Below are 15,755 nucleotides of genomic sequence, written 5' to 3' on the forward strand. Positions count from 1 at the left end.
CAGGCTGATTTGATTTTGGGAGCAGGAGAGACGAGCAATTTGAGATAATTGTTGTTGTTTTTACTACGCATTATTTTTTATTATTATTTTAAAAAACCTGTTATTTAAGACTGGCTGAAATGTTATAATCACCAATTTCAATAAGACAGTGAAGCTGCAACATTTGAAATTTGCTTACTTGTCCTTTTTTGCCTTGGTGGCCACCTGGAATGGTTGGTGCAATTTAGAGAACTTTCAGGTGAGCAGAAACAACATTGCAAAGCACTCAGGCTCTGAAAGTGTTTTGAGCAACCTGCACAAAGCAGCTGTAATAACCACGCATTGTCTTTCAAAAATATTTTGTAAATGGCAATTGTCATATATTTTCAAGCTAAGACCCATAAAAGGAAAGGAATACAACACTCTACACATTCTGAGGAGTGAAATCTGAAATTAATTCTTGAGATCAGGTGAAATAATTTAAAGACTGTTAATTTTGGCCAATTGGCTATGTTCTTGTTGGTACAGCTGGTAGCTATAGATTGGGCAGGCAGGGAGAGTGAAGACCAGAACACCTTAGGTGGATGCAGAAGAATGCATACATTAATGAAAGTAACATACCAAAAAGGAGAGAATATTATTAAGGAAAATCGCTTGCAAAAATGTGTATGGAGAAATGGCTCTAAAATACTGATATGTTTGTTTAATCACAAACTGGTGTAGAAATGTGGAGAATTCCACCTAAGATGGGGAAACTGAGGAACAGAGAGACTCAGAAGTTGACAAATTTGCCCATCCCTTGTGGGGAGGCTACCCTTGAACAGTAGTGATCTGTTCCCAAGAACCAATGCAGACTGATCCTTGATAGTCAGAGCCAGGGTGAATTCATTCATGACCGGCAGACAAGGGGCAGTTGGTCCTGCCAGCTGTCACCTGAAGTTCAGGAGCCATGTTGAGTTGCTGTTAGCTCATTTCTAACTCCAGTGACAAACCTAGACAGCATCTTAAAAAGCAGAGACATCACCTTGCCGACAAAGGTCCGTATAGTTAAAGCTATGGTTTTCCCAGTAGTGATGTAGTGAGAGCTGGACCATCAAGAAGGCTGATCGCCGAAGAATTGATGCTTTTGAATGATGGTGCTGGAGGAGACTCTTGAGAGTCCCATGGACTGCAAGAAGATCAAACCTCTCCATTCTGAAGGAAATCAGCCTTGAGTGCTCACTGGAAGGACAGATCCTGAAGCTGAGGCTCCAATACCTTGGCCACCTCATGAGAAGAGAAGACTCCATGGAAAAGACCCTGATGTTGGGAAAGATGGAGGGCACAAGGAGAAGGGGACCACAGAGGACGAGATGGTTGGACAGTGTTCTTGAAGCTACCAGCATGCATTTGACCAAACTGCAGGAGGCAGTGGAAAACAGGAGTGCCTGGCGTGCTCTGGTCCAGGGGGTCACAAAGAGTCGGACACAACTAAACAACTAAACAACAACACAATATTGGCACTAATACTGCAAGGCAGGAATCTTAATTGCATGTTTAAGTGCAAACCCTTTTCAGTTGCATGGATGTTTGATAAAATGCCTAGGATAATTATTCTTACACTATGTAGTCCCCAGGGTGCTTTGCCACATAATAAAATCATTGCAAACTGAGATGCTAACACAAATCCTAATGCACTTAATACAGGTTTTTCCTTCAGTGCTTGATCAATGAACAGTTCTATCCAGGAGTGCCAACTTGAATATATATATATATATATATATATATATATATATATATATATATATTTGGGGGGGGGGGAGTAAGCCCCGCCCTGCATAATAGATCACATGATGTGGCATGCACACACCATTTGAATGTCAATACCCATCAAGTTTTGTGGGACGCGGGTGGCGCTGTGGGTTAAAGCCTCAGCGCCTAGGACTTGCCGATCGAAAGGTCGGTGGTTTGAATCCCCACGGCGGGGTCCCAGCGCCTGCCAACCTAGCAGTTCGAAAGCACCCTCGGGTGCAAGTAGATAAATAGGGACCGCTTACTGGCGGGAAGGTAAACGACGTTTCCGTGTGCAGCTCTGGCTCGCCAGATGCAGCTTTGTCACGCTGGCCACATGACCCGGAAGTGTCTCCGGACAGCGCTGGCCCCCGGCCTCTTAAGTGAGATGGGCGCACAACCCTAGAGTCTGGCAAGACTGGCCCGTACGGGCAGGGGTACCTTTACCTTTACCCATCAAGTTTGGGGACGGCACACCCCTCAAATATTTTAGGGGTGTGTGAAGGGAACTCAGCCCCTAGGATTCTGCCTCAGTGGTCCCCCCCCCCCCAATCCAGGGAAGGTGATACATGCACAGATCATTTTATCTGGACCAAAAACTCTAAGCACATCCAGAATGCAGACGCACAGCCTACCTTTCAAGGTGATGTACACTTCCTTTCTGGTGGATCTACAGTTACACGTAAGCATGAGTATTCCTGGACTAGGTCTTCACAGTCATCCTGCAGTACCTCATGGGTTGTATACCATTAAACCTTTTGTTCTTCTTTAGCCAATTTGTAACTCAGTTCTGCTCTGGGTCAGGTATGGCCTGAGTCAATGCAGAAGGGCAAATGTAGTGCTGTATTCACGGGGAAAGGGAGAGGCAACTGGTCCTAAGAGCTCAACCTTCCTTCTTTTTCTTTGCATGTAGCCAACTCTGGGTTATCTTAAGCTACTTTCTCCCCAATATCAGCCTAGACAAATGAGAACTGAGTGTGATGCATTGATAAAATGACGACAGCAAAAGCCCATTGAAATCCATATCTTTAGGCTATGATGAAATTACTTGCTCTGCATAAGATAATCAATTCTAAGTGCTGCATAAGCATTTTGACTCACAAATTCTATTTCTGTAAAATCCAGGCACACTTTGTAGGGGTGTGTGTGTGGAATTAATCCCAGTTGGGAATATGCTTGAGTGCACATAGAAATGGGTACCGCGCTCTTCACTTTTCCTGCATGTATTCTCCTCTTACCCTCTGGGCAAAATCCAGCAAAAGTCCGTTATATGTGTGCAACACATTCCACTGGAACTGACGGGTCTGAGGCCTGAGAGCTTTTTCTGGATTGCGTCAACTGACTATAAAAATGCGAATCCAAAACCTAGTTGGAGAAAGCAGGACGTCTCTGAAAGCATTCCTATTAGCTGAACGCACTTCTTTCTCAATAGCACCTCCTAGTATTAGGAGCTAAGAGATGTATACAGTGGTGATGACATGGTAAGAACAGGGATGTTTCGCTCACCCCACCTTCCCAAGTGGGGAATAAGTTTCAAGGGAAGGTGTTTTTTCGTTTTTTTACAAGGTTAGTTCCCTTGCGAGGAGAGAATACTGGAGAACTGGGTGTTCCTGCAAGAATCATTTATGTACCGCAGGCAGAGGTCCAGACAGCAAGTGCTAATATTTAACGTAGCATCATTTTACCAAAACAAGAGCAGTTATGCAGTTGTCCCCCCTCCCATATTCCTCTTCCTTTTTGCTAGCCAAACCACATTTCTTTCTCTTTCGCTGGCTACGATCAAACTCCACCACCCTTCCTCTCTCCTAAAGAGATAAGAGTTGTCCCTTCTGTGGTCTACTTTGTCACAGTAGAATTGCACACAAGCAACTCTAGGAGTGCTTGTTGCAGAAGAGCTAAGGGGTTCTCATGGATATAAGCAGACATTCTGGGCCCTAAGCATTTCACACACAGCTCTTATCGACCGAGTCCGAGATGATCTCTTAGTAACTGGAGAAGCAGCCCAAAGCAAGGCTTTGATCAGTGCTTCAGTGTGTGTTAATTTGGCTTATGGTCCAAGAGATGAGTTGGAAAAGCTGGTTCAAGCTTCAGAAGACCTGTCTGCTGGGAATCGTGAGTTTTGGACTAGGCTTGGGGGAGGAATTCATTTGGTTTGCCTCTCACAGCAGACTGGCCTAGTCTGGTACTTGCTTGAGGATCAGAACACAGCTCCCAGTTGGAATGTTCACTTTTATGAATTTTGCTCTGAAATTTCAGTGCATAAAATGTTTGCACAAAAATACGTGCTTAACATAAGAGATGCATATAAAATGCGCATCTCACTGGCGGATGAATTTCAAAGTGTAGATCTAATAAAATTTATTTACCATTTGATGGTAGTGAAACCTCTAAGTGGTTTACAAGGAGTATTACAATTATCAACCATCATGGTATGCATTACTTTTCCTTAGATCTCACCTTTGGGATCAGTGACTCTTCTACCAAATATCTTTGAGGTTAGCTTGACCCTTGATAAGTGCTTTTTAAGTGCTTTGTTCAACTGATATTCTCCCCCCTCCCCTATGGAATCCTGCCTGGCCCTTGAGAATGACGTATCCATCTCTCTTCCAAGCTCTTGTTAACACCTGCCTTTGGGCATAAGCCACAGTGAATAGCTTTTTATATTGGACACAATCCACTGGAGGAGTTCTCCTGATAGTGTCCCATTTTTAAATCAATGGAAGCAGGGAGAAGGCACAGCCAATTCCATTAATAATAATAATAAAAAAAGATCCAAAATGCAGCACAAAGCCCACCTTGACAAAAGCCTAAAGTAGACATCACAGGAAGTCCAGGGTTTTACAGCTCATCATTTGCTAAACCTGGAGATTCCAGAGTTCACTCTACCATTATGCTGCAGTCCCAAGACAGAAAATAACTGCTGTTGGTAACAATAACTGAGGATAGCAGTGATTGCTGTGATTTTATTCATCACAGCGCTTGGTAGAAACCAAAGGGTATGACCTCAATTTTACCTGATATTGAACTCCCAGCCCTCTGGCACGCAGTATAACAATAAGCAATGTGATAACTCTAAAGGTTATTTCACAGTCATCAACTTAAGCCTTGCAATGAAAAGGCACGTTGACATTCCATTGTTAGCACATCATGTTCAACTTTTTTATTCTTAAACAAATCCCACTGTAGTGCACTGCACCTGATATGTCTTTCTATACACGCGTATTCAACGTTGTTCCTGGAACAGTCTCATTAATGGCTCCTTTAAAACTCTCTCTGGATTCAGTTAATGCAGTTTAAGAAGAATAACATGGATATTATGTCAGTCAAGGCTGACAGGCTGAATTTATGGGTGAGTCACAACCCTTTTGCGTTAAGACTCTGCGGCTAAACCGCAAAACCTTCCCCAAGTGCTATAAGTTGCATTTAGATATCAGATTGAACAGAGTGGCCTATGAAGTCTCATATAGTTACACTGACTCCTATTGGCTGCTGTGAAAGCCTGGAATAAATTAACCATCCATCAATTGGCTCCAGCTCCACAGTTTCGTGGTTTCATTGGAGTCATTGATGTTAACTAAGTTGGTCTTAATCCTAAACTTACTCACTGATGCCAAAGACATTGTCTTCAGTGGGACTTGATATGGTTCTGCTGTGAAGCTGCAATCCAAACTGTGTTTACTAGGGAGTAGGTCCCACTGAACCATGGGCTTTGCAACATGCCGACGATCACACTGTAAATCTGACTGCTGTTGGGGGAAATGAACAGTTTCTTTTTCAGATATCTGTCAAGACATGAGGCAGGGCAAATAAGAAACTCTATGTAGTGTGGCTCTTCATCAGAGATTGGGGTGTGTGCTGTTTCTTTTTCTCCCTTTATGCAACATAGTAGCAAGAGTGATGTCTCCATTAACATGGTTGTGGAGAGGAGTTAAATGGAAGTGACCATTCCACACCAAAAACAGCCCCAATCCTATGGGTGATATCCGAACGTTAGTCACACTCGGAGTAAAGCCATTGAAATAAATGGGCTTATGTCTTCTCAGAAGTAAGCACAAGTACCGTACCTTATTTCCAGATAGGCATGCATAGGATTGCACTCTTTGACACTAAAATTTTTCCTCATTTCCATATGGCAACAAAGAATATTATGTGATCAGAATAAACCCGTAAGTTGTGGCATGCAAGAGAATGCATGGCAGAGTCAGCCCCTTTGCCTGTTATGGGGGAACACCCTAGCCTTGAAGGTGGTTCAGCTATGATAGGAGTCATGGGCAGCTTGAATATGTTTGAAATGTCTGATTTAAAGGGACTGGCTGTAAACTTGCCTTCTAAGTCAGGTGGGGAACCTCTGGTGCAGCAGGGACAAAGGCTGCCCCGGACTTTCCCAAGACCTGCTGCTGCTCCAGTGGAGACTGGTGCTCCCTGGGACTGGTGGGGCAGAAAGCAGGGAGCCCAAGAGTCAGTGAAGCCAGAGCCAATAGCACGTAGAGTTAACTGACTGATTCTAGTCCCCCCCCCCATCTTCTTCCCTTCTACAATGGCAATGCCAAGACTAGTGAGAAGGGAGCTGACAGACCGTGCCACTCCCTGGATGGTAGGTGCTGGCTGAAGGCTGGTAGGGCAAGTGTCCCACTCAGAGCTGTCTTTCCCATAGGGCTTAGTGGTTCGTTGCGCCAGGGCGCCGCCTCTCAGGGGCGCCCCAGCAAGTGGGGGAGCTGTGTGGCCTTGCCAGCAGCCTCCCCTTTCCCTGCACACCCGCCAGCTGCGTCCCACCAACTATATGGCTGGCGGGCATGCAGCATTCTTCCCAAGCCTCCACGGGAGGAGAGCGATCCCTGCAGAGACTGAGGATGGCCTCTGCATCTGCTAAAGGCGTCCCGGCTCCCGGTCGTTGTCCTCCTCCTGTTTCCTGGCAAAAGGGGGCACAGCCTTCCTGCTTGACCACCGCCACCACGCTGGGGATCAGGGTGGTGGGAGAGGCAGAGGACATTTTCCACCGCCCCCTCCCTTGTTTTGGAGTTGCTTGGGGGGACGCCAGAGGGATCTTTGCACCATGGCGCTGGATATGCTTAAGATGGCCCCGGTCCCACTTCCCCTAATGGACCAGGCTCCGCTGCCCCTGTGCCATCGAGCGCTTTCGCCTGGTTGGAACATGTCCTTGACCTGTGATGATGCCTCATTTGCCGGGGTGGAGAAAGGGGAGATTGGGTGTGTGTGACTATGCATGTGAAACCTCTGGCTTTTGCATGGATGGAATGTAGCCCACTGTATAAAGGGGAGGCTCACATCCATTGCTCTGGCCACTTTTTGCCTCTGGCTCCCCACCATTGGCACGCAGCCCCCACGAGGGAGTGTGGTCCTCAGGGTGAAAAAGGCCCTCCCTCCACCCTTGTTAAGCGTTGCCCCCCCCCCCCCCGGCCATATCATTGCTGTTTTTTTCATGATCTCTCTAAAGGGATTCTCAGGAAAAAACGCTTAACAGAAATACTAAAGACTTAAACCAAAAGCAGAAGCCCCTTTTTGACTTGTGTCTGATAAAGAACGTGAAGGAGTTGGTCCATACAGAAAACAGTGGCTCTTTTTCGCTCAGAGCATGGATCTCATTAACCCTTGACGATGGAGGGCACAGGAATTTCCTATGGCTTGCTGTCCCATGGGCACCATTGACAAAACAACCGCCAGTCTCTTAAGAGAAGCTCTCGAGGTCTCCCTCCTGCTTTTAGGAGATGGAGCAGCAAATTGGAATCTGATGGGGATCCAACTCCAGCAGCAGCCAGGTCCTCAATGAATAAAGAGGGAGACTCAGTTGGCCCCGATGTCGCTGAGCAGCTGCCTTGCGTATAAAGGAGGCCTAGTGTGTTGTGTTCTAAGGAGATTGTATTTTTAAATAAATAGACAAAAGGGAGATGCACACAAAGGACAAATGTCTTCAGTAAACAAAAATTGCTCAACAGAGGGAGAAATGTTCATTCTGTAGCTATTTTCAGCATTTGCCGAAAGCAGACAAGTGCATCTTTGGATCCATTCATTCATTCATTCATTCATTCATTTATTTGCTGGTTCATAATTTTTCTCATGTACTTGAAGGTACTTCCTCTTCCTCCCATTCAAAGGCTCTTGCTCAGGTGAGCCAGCTGAGATGTGCTTGTCTCAGGCTCATTTCCCCCTTTCCTTCCTGTCCTAAATGCTGCATATCTTCACGGTCGTCCATCGCCAGGAGGCGGGGAGATTTCTTGATTGAGTGGTTCTGTCTAAGGGATTTTGTGCGGATGGCCAGCAGCCAGCTGGAACGTCACATCTTAGGACCCGTAAAGTAGGTGGGCTGGATACAAAAGCAATGCCATCATTGGTTGGGCTGCTGCATCAAATGGTAGCTTGCACGTGCAAATACCCATCGCTGGCTAATTGCTATCCATGAAACGTTCCTATTGCTCAGGGTCAGCTCAAGGACAATGGTTTTCCATGGAGAAAACAGTCTGTTTCAGAAGTGTGCCCGCTGGATGTTCGCTGAACACATGGAAGAAGAAATACTGTGTTTACCTCTTTCACGTGTGCATGCCAAACATTTGCCGAACTTGCGGAGGCTGGTTGTGTGCACTGCAGAGAACATGCGGTGGGTGGGTGGGGGACTTCTGAAAATGCCTAAGCAACTTGCATGTCTTGCTGAAAGTTACCAAGGGATGAGCCATTAATCGATGAGTATTCAAATGACAAAAATGCACATACTATCAGTTATGTACTGGAACATGTGCAGTTCCTGATGGAAGGCCTTGCTGAACTTTTAAGCTTAAATACACACACACACACACCACTCCATTCACAAGTTCTCCGGCCCTTTGCAGGCATCTCTTTGGCAACGCCCCCTGGCACCTGCAGCTGCAGACGTGCAACTAATGTAAGGATTTGTGGGCACCAATTTTTTGCTGGTGCTCAAAGGGAACTGAAAGAACACAAACCTCTTGGAATCCCTGGTTGGAATTCTCCAGCTTGAGAAAGAAGCAAAGTAGGGGAGAACTTGCTCTACTCAGAATCATCAGAGAGATTCCTGCTGTCTGCAGCTTCTGCCAGCTGTTTTGGAGGCTGCATCTCTCCCCCCGAAACTTCCCCCTGTTTCTAGGTGGTGCCTGCCCACCTCTGCCCTCATTCTGGGAGGGGAGACCTTCTATCCCATGGGTAGGCAAACTAAGGCCCGGGGGCCGGATCTGGCCCAATCACCTTCTCAATCTGGCCCGTGGATGCTCAGGGAATCAGCGTGTTTTTACATGAGTAGAATGTGTCCTTTTATTTAAAATGCATCTCTGGGTTATTTGGGGGCATAGGAATTCATTCACCCCCCCCATATAGTCCAGCCCCCCACAAGGTCTGAGGAACAGTGGACCGGCCCCCTGCTGTAAAAGTTTGCTGACTCCTGTTCCATCCCATTTCAGAAGCATCATCTTAAAAGAATTGAAATAAAAAGATGGGTTAGGAAAGGATTGCATGCTGACCTTTTCCCACTTGCATGTCGAGGCCCCTTAACCATCCTGTTCCCTAAGCATAGCTGTCAACTTTTCCCTTTTCTTGCGAGGAATCCTATTCAGAATAAGGGAATTTCCCTTAAAAAAAAGGGAAACGTTGACAGCTATGTCCCTAAGGCGCATATAACTAGACAGCACGCAACATATTGGTTTGGGATCAAATAAGGCCATAACTTTATGTGAAGGTTTGACCATAGGCATTGAGGTAAGGAACTATGTACGTCACTCCCCATATGAACCAACCAGGATCCTGCGACCATCATTCTTCATGTGTTTCCTCCACGAGAACAGGCCTTTTCTGTGGTGGTTCCCCTTTGTGGAATGCTCTCCCAACGGAGGTTTTTCTGGCATCTTCATTATACATCTTTAGGCAGCAGGCAAAAACATTCCTCTTTAACCAGACCTTTGACTGACTATGTCCTTCTAAATGTGTTAGGGGTGGTGGAATTGGCTTGCTTTGTTTATTTTTTGCATTGGTACCTTGGTTCTCGAATGTAATCTGTCCTGGGAGTCCATTCGACTCCCGAAACCATTCAAAAACCAAGGCGTGGCTTCCAGTTGGCTGCAGGAGCTTCCAAACGTTGGATGTTCGGCTTCCAAAAAATGTTCACAAACCAGAACATTTACTTCCGGGTTTGCAGCGTTTGGGAGCCAATTTGTTTGGGAGCCAAGCTGTTTAAGTACCAAGGTACTACTGTATTATGTATTTTGTGTTCCCACTTTGTAGTTTTATGTTGTGAACTGCCTTGTAATCTTTGGATGAAGGGTGGGATACAAATTTAATAAATAATAATACTAATAATAGTGTTCAGTGAGGTTTATTTCCTTCCCAGCCCCCATCTGAGGGTAAGCACGCCTGGGACGGCAACCTTAGGACTAAGCTAGAGATGGCATCAGTGATGCAGCCAGCATTTGCCTGAATGGGCTGTCTAAAATACATCACAGACATGGGGAGGGGGACAGGCAGAATCCAGATTGGGAACATCGTGTGGAGCGGGTGGCTCAGACCCCAACCCCAGCCTGCTGTTTAGACCGGGGGGGGGGGGGAATCTCCCAGTGACTCCAATGAACAATTTGCTTCAGCAAGCCCAGGGGTCAGCCCACTGTCCCTCAGACCTTGGGGGGGGGGCAGACTATATTTTGGAAAAAATAATAAACGAATTCCTATGCCCCACAAATAACCCAGAGATACATTTTAAATAAAAGCACACATTCTACTCATGTAAAAACACGCTAAAAACATGCTGATTCCTGGACCGTCCGGGGGCTGGATTTAGAAGGCGATTGGGCCAGATCCGGCCCCGGGGCCTTAGCTTGCCTACCCATGAGCAAGCATGTCTGGCTCCTTTGTGTCCATCTGAATTTTTTTTGAGTATATCATAAAATATTTTCCGTTGAGAGGAATGCTTTTAGCCATCCTTCATTTAAAAACGAAAGAAAACAAATCTTACTTTACCAAAGACAATGACATTTTATTTTTCTTTACAGATTTCTTTTGGATTGTTGAAAGAAATGAGAAGGGCAAGAAAAAATTCCGGAGAAATGATTGGAACAATATCTCTCAAAACCCCACATCTTCGTGTGATGTTCTGCTTGGGAATAATACTCTTGCCAATGTCTGTAACATCTAAACAAAATGTCCCAAGACTTAAACTCTCCTATAAAGGTAAACATTTTAAGTGACTTTTCAGTGTTATTATTCCTGCTTTGTTGTAGCATTGCCAACAAATATTTTCAGTTATTCAGGTTCCCCCCCTTCAGAAAAGTAACTCAGTTGTTGTCATTCTTTTGGAAAATGGTAAATAGCAACATAAGATATTTTAAACAATCTAGACCAAAACAAAACTTTGAGTAATAATGTTTGTATGTTTGTGAGGGTGGTGGTTGAGTGGAAAAGTCTGGCAACAGAAATGAAGACATTCAGATTAGTTTTATGACCCTCTAGCTGATAAAAAAATGATTAAAAACAATAAGTTGTTTACATGGTAAATAAGAGTGCATTGCATGCTTTAATGTGAAAAACATGGCAAGAAAAATCAGAAGAGAATAAGTCAGTCTCTTCTGATTGGTAAGAAAAGGTCCCAAATTCTTCACTGAATAAATGCCTTTAAAATTTGGTAATATATCGAGAATCCTCTATGGCACTGGTATAACCCAATTGTTTAGTTTAGCTTCTTTTTGCCACTATTTTTAAGAAGGAAAAGCCTGGCTGGAAAATATATTTCAAAACTCCATCCTGCTTTTTGTTTTTGTTTTTATTTTCTGACATTTGCACCCTGACTTTCTTCCATGTTGACACCCATGGCAGCAAACATGTGGTTCCCAAGTAGTCTCCCATCCAAAGTGCTGATCAGACCTAGATCTGCTTTAACCAAGAAGGTAGACTCCCTCCATGTGTATACCATACCCTGGAATTCTTGCTCTTGTGGCTGCGCCTGGTCTGGGATGCTTTCCTAATATTATTTCTGGAATTACATAATTCAAAAACAAATTATTGTACCAGTTTTTAAACTGGAAAATTTCAGAATCCAAATCTGACTTTGGAATTTTTAACATTTAACCTTTTTCCTTTCGGAATTCAATTTTTGAGGCACACCTAAGAAAACAACAACCCTCCCACAACTTTTGCAGATGATTTTTTAAGGAAACAAGTTTTAACCTGTGAACTATTTTATCATAATGACACTTCCCTAAAATTACTAAACTCACCGGTGTCATAACTGTTAGTGTTGGATGGTGGAGAAAGGAATCAAAATAGAGAAGTCTCAGTCTCAATCCTTTGGGCTTGATGCAATGCAGCATCACAACGACTACATGAACTTGGCAGTTGTTGGCCCTGGTTGGCCTCATTGCCATAATTTGCCAGAAATGCTAAGAAGGAACCTCTGTGCAAGAAATGGAAAGCCGTAGAGCCTAGGACTTGCCGATCAGAAGGTCGGCGGTTCAAATCCCCCTGACGGAGTGAGCTCCCTTTGTTTGGTCCCTGCTCCTGCCAACCTAGCAGTTTGAAAGCATGTCAAGTGCAAGTAGATAAATAGGTACCGTTCCGGCGGGAAGGTAAACGGCGTTTGCGTGCGCTGTTCTGGTTCGCCAGAAGTGGCTTAGTCATGCTGGCCACATGACCCGGAAGCTGTACGCCGGCTCCCTTGGCCAATAAAGCGAGATGATGGCCGCAACCCCAGAGTCGGTCACGACTGGACCTAATGGTCAGTGGTCCCTTTACCTTTACCTAATTGCACATTTTAATTGCACCTAGAAATGGACATGCAATTTGTTTGAATGTGTACATGGCAATACAGTGAGATGCAGCCTCGACCCTATCCTTAGGCAGAGTGAGCCTTCTGTTTCCTGCAGCTGATCCTGGAAAGCTGCAGTGAGATGTTGACGGGCAAAATTGTGCCCTGACCTCAGGTGCAGGGAAGGATACCGTTTTGTCTTGAGCATTATATCAAGATTCACCTGATGGTCTAGTCACCTTCTGCACGTGGAATGGGCAGGGTGCCGGAGGCAGCTGTACCAGGTTAACTTTTTGTCTCAGGCAGCAAAATGTCCTGGGGAAATCTCTGTGGAGCAGTGTTGGCCCTGATATTTTGCCTAAAACCAAAACAGAAACAAATTTGAGGGTTTCCACTCAGGGACAAACATCTGAGGTATTCTGAAGGAAGCCCTCAAATGGTTTGATTGAGGCCAATGCAGGTTCCCAAACACTAGGAAACAACTGCAAGGCAGGAGGGGAAGGAGAAAAGCTGAGCATAGCTGGATAATAAATAGTTTTCATCACGTTATGTTTTCTTTTATCCCACTTTTAGACACTAAATATGGAAGATGCGTTTTGAGTGCCTCTTACACTCTTTTTCTTGTAATTACCCAGCCCATTGTCTCCTACAGGCCAGCCTCCACACTGACATCAGTTGTTTACACAGCAGCCAAACTAAGAATAACCTTGGAGAACAGACCCATATCCACTTTGTAAACAGTTATGAACTTGTGTATTTGAAAAGGGTCTTTGGGAGGAAAGAAGGGGGACATTTGTTTCTACACAAGATACTATCCAGTAATTCTTCAGGCTGACCTGGCTTAATCCCAGAAGCAGAGATAGGACATGAGGGGGGGGGGGGGGCCGGAATGGAGGCAGGCAGTTGAAAAAGGATGAGGCTGCAAACAATTGTGCGCGTGGTCACCCCTGTGGGGCTTGCTCCTTTCCAAAGGCCTAACCGGAGACTCTCAGCTGCCACTGACCTGCACCTCCCCAGTAATGTCTATAAAATGAAAATTCTGACACGATACCATGAGATTCAGCATTTCCCTGCCTTTTAGAGCTGAAGAACTGAGGCAGCAATGCTAAACACAAGAGGTTCTTCAGCAGGGTCAGTGGCAGCCTCATATCCCCAGTGATGTACAGTTGTGCTGTAAATGGAGAATAGCAGCGCAACTGAGGCAACATTTTGACATGGGATAATAAGCAGCTCTTGGGCAATTTCTGTAGTCCTGTTTGGGGATTCGGGTCAGATAGGGGAGAGAGGTTTAGCAGAGGTCTGCTCTGATGGATTACATAAAGACACATCTGAATCATTTGAAGTGTGGGCCAAATCCTTAAGAAAAGTGCAGGAATTGACACTGGAAGCAAACCTGTGGAAGACCCCAGCGATGAGGCAGGAAGGGCACCAGCAGTACCACCTCCTTCTCTGTAATGTGTGGGCCAGCTCTGCTCCAGAATTCTACCATTTGACCTCTGCTGTCTCCTTCCTCCATGCTTGCCTTTCTTTTGTCCTGCATTTTGAACCCAGCTCTGTCATTGACTGGCTGCACCATTCCCAACCTGGATGCTTTCTGCTGGTTGCTTATTACTATTAAAATACTCCTTATTTGCTGTGCTGCAGGCAAATACCAACACCTGCCTAGGACTGATCTTCCCATTACCCCAACTTTAAGTTAGCTTATTACAGCTAACTTGCAAGATTCTTGAGTGCACAGTTGCTGAATCATGCAGGAAAATGACTACTTTATGGCATGCATGCATGGTAAAAAATTGTTGCCTCCTTTAGGAAGGTGGACAGAATCTTTTGTTTACGCAAGGTGCCACTGACCATCAGGCAGAATAACATGGCTACTTGCCCTGTGGGTAACCAGAAAGAACTCGGGAATATTCCCACTTGGCATCATTAAACTGATTTGCCTTTGGCAGAAAGGATTTCCTTTTTCTTGCTTGCAAACAGTACAGCTTCCCTTCTAAATAACTTTTCAGCGAAATGTCCGGCATGTTTTCCTAGAACTCCCCAAAGGGCTGATTGCTTTGGCAATGACACACACACACAAACACAAGCACACACATTTAAACAGCGGTGGTAATTTTAAAACCCAAAGGCTTAGGAGAGAACACAAATCCTCAGCTATCAGCTAAATGTCATCCCATTGCAGCAAAATCATTTTCCAGATCCTGATTAGTTGTTGTTGTTTAGTCGTTTAGTCGTGTCCAACTTTTCGTGACCCCCTGGACCAGAGCATGCCAGGCACTCCTGTCTTCCAATGCCTCCCGCAGTTTGGTCAAACTCATGCTGGTAGCTTCGAGAACACTGTCCCACCATCTCGTCCTCTGTCGTCCCCTTCTCCTTGTGCCCTCCATCTTTCCCAACATCAGGGTCTTTTCCAGGGAGTCTTCTCTTCTCATGAGGTGGCCAAAGTTTTGGAGCCTCAGCTTCAGGATCTGTCCTTCCAGTGAGCACTCAGGGCTGATTTCCTTCAGAATGGAGAGGTTTGATCTTCTTGCAGTCCATGGGACTCTCAAGAGTCTCCTCCAGCACCATAATTCAAAAGCATCAGTTCTTCGGCGATCAGCCTTCTTGATGGTCCAGCTCTCACTTCCATACATCACTACTGGGAAAACCATAGCTTTTACTATACGGACCTTTGTCGGCAAGGTGGTGTCTCTGCTTTTTAAGATGCTGTCTAGGTTTGTCATTGCTTTTCTCCCAAGAAGCAGGTACTGATTGGTAGAAATACCCTATTAGAAGGATATCTATTGTGGGGTTAAACATTTTGCACTCTTGTAAGCAGTTCTAGGCATCTTGCCTGAGAAGTGGACAGTCTATTTAACTGCAGAGCCAATGACTAAATGTGCCCAGAGTCAGGCTTCTCCAGCAGCATGTAACTAAGAAAGTAGCAATGCATCATGTGACAATGGGAGTGCTACAACTCAAGGGTACAAGATCGCCCCTCATTTCATCTGTGATATGTGGGAAGGTACGCTGCTGTGTTTGCTATAATCAAGGCTGAGAAGGGGAAAAGAAACCAGGCACCAGGTTGACTGGATGCCTAAATATTTCATGCAGGTGGCTAGGAACTGAGAATCTCACTGTCAGCTGTGCATACGGAGGATGTTGTTGAGTTTGATGCTGTCTCTGGATTCTTTCTTCTCAATGTGATGTTGGTGCCTAGGAATTTAAGACATTTTCCCAGCCCTGCTTAGCATCTCACTCAACAGGTTACTTT

General features: G+C 45.2%; 1 protein-coding gene and 1 long non-coding RNA gene across 2 annotated transcripts in view; both read left to right on the forward strand.

The window, feature by feature from the left end:
* Positions 1–15,755, forward strand: part of LOC144328074 (uncharacterized) — a 363,019-nt gene that overhangs the window by 229,414 nt on the left and 117,850 nt on the right. The window lies entirely within an intron of this gene.
* SEMA3D (semaphorin 3D) overlaps positions 1–15,755 on the forward strand; it is a 172,839-nt gene that overhangs the window by 39,869 nt on the left and 117,215 nt on the right. Inside the window, exon 2 of the mRNA XM_028728773.2 lies at positions 10,755–10,932. Within this exon, the coding sequence (XP_028584606.2) occupies positions 10,779–10,932 (154 nt within the window). The 5' untranslated portion in view covers positions 10,755–10,778. The remainder of the gene's footprint in view (positions 1–10,754; positions 10,933–15,755) is intronic.

This window comes from Podarcis muralis, chromosome 6 (genome assembly GCF_964188315.1).
Source record: "Podarcis muralis chromosome 6, rPodMur119.hap1.1, whole genome shotgun sequence".
NCBI lineage: Eukaryota > Metazoa > Chordata > Lepidosauria > Squamata > Lacertidae > Podarcis > Podarcis muralis.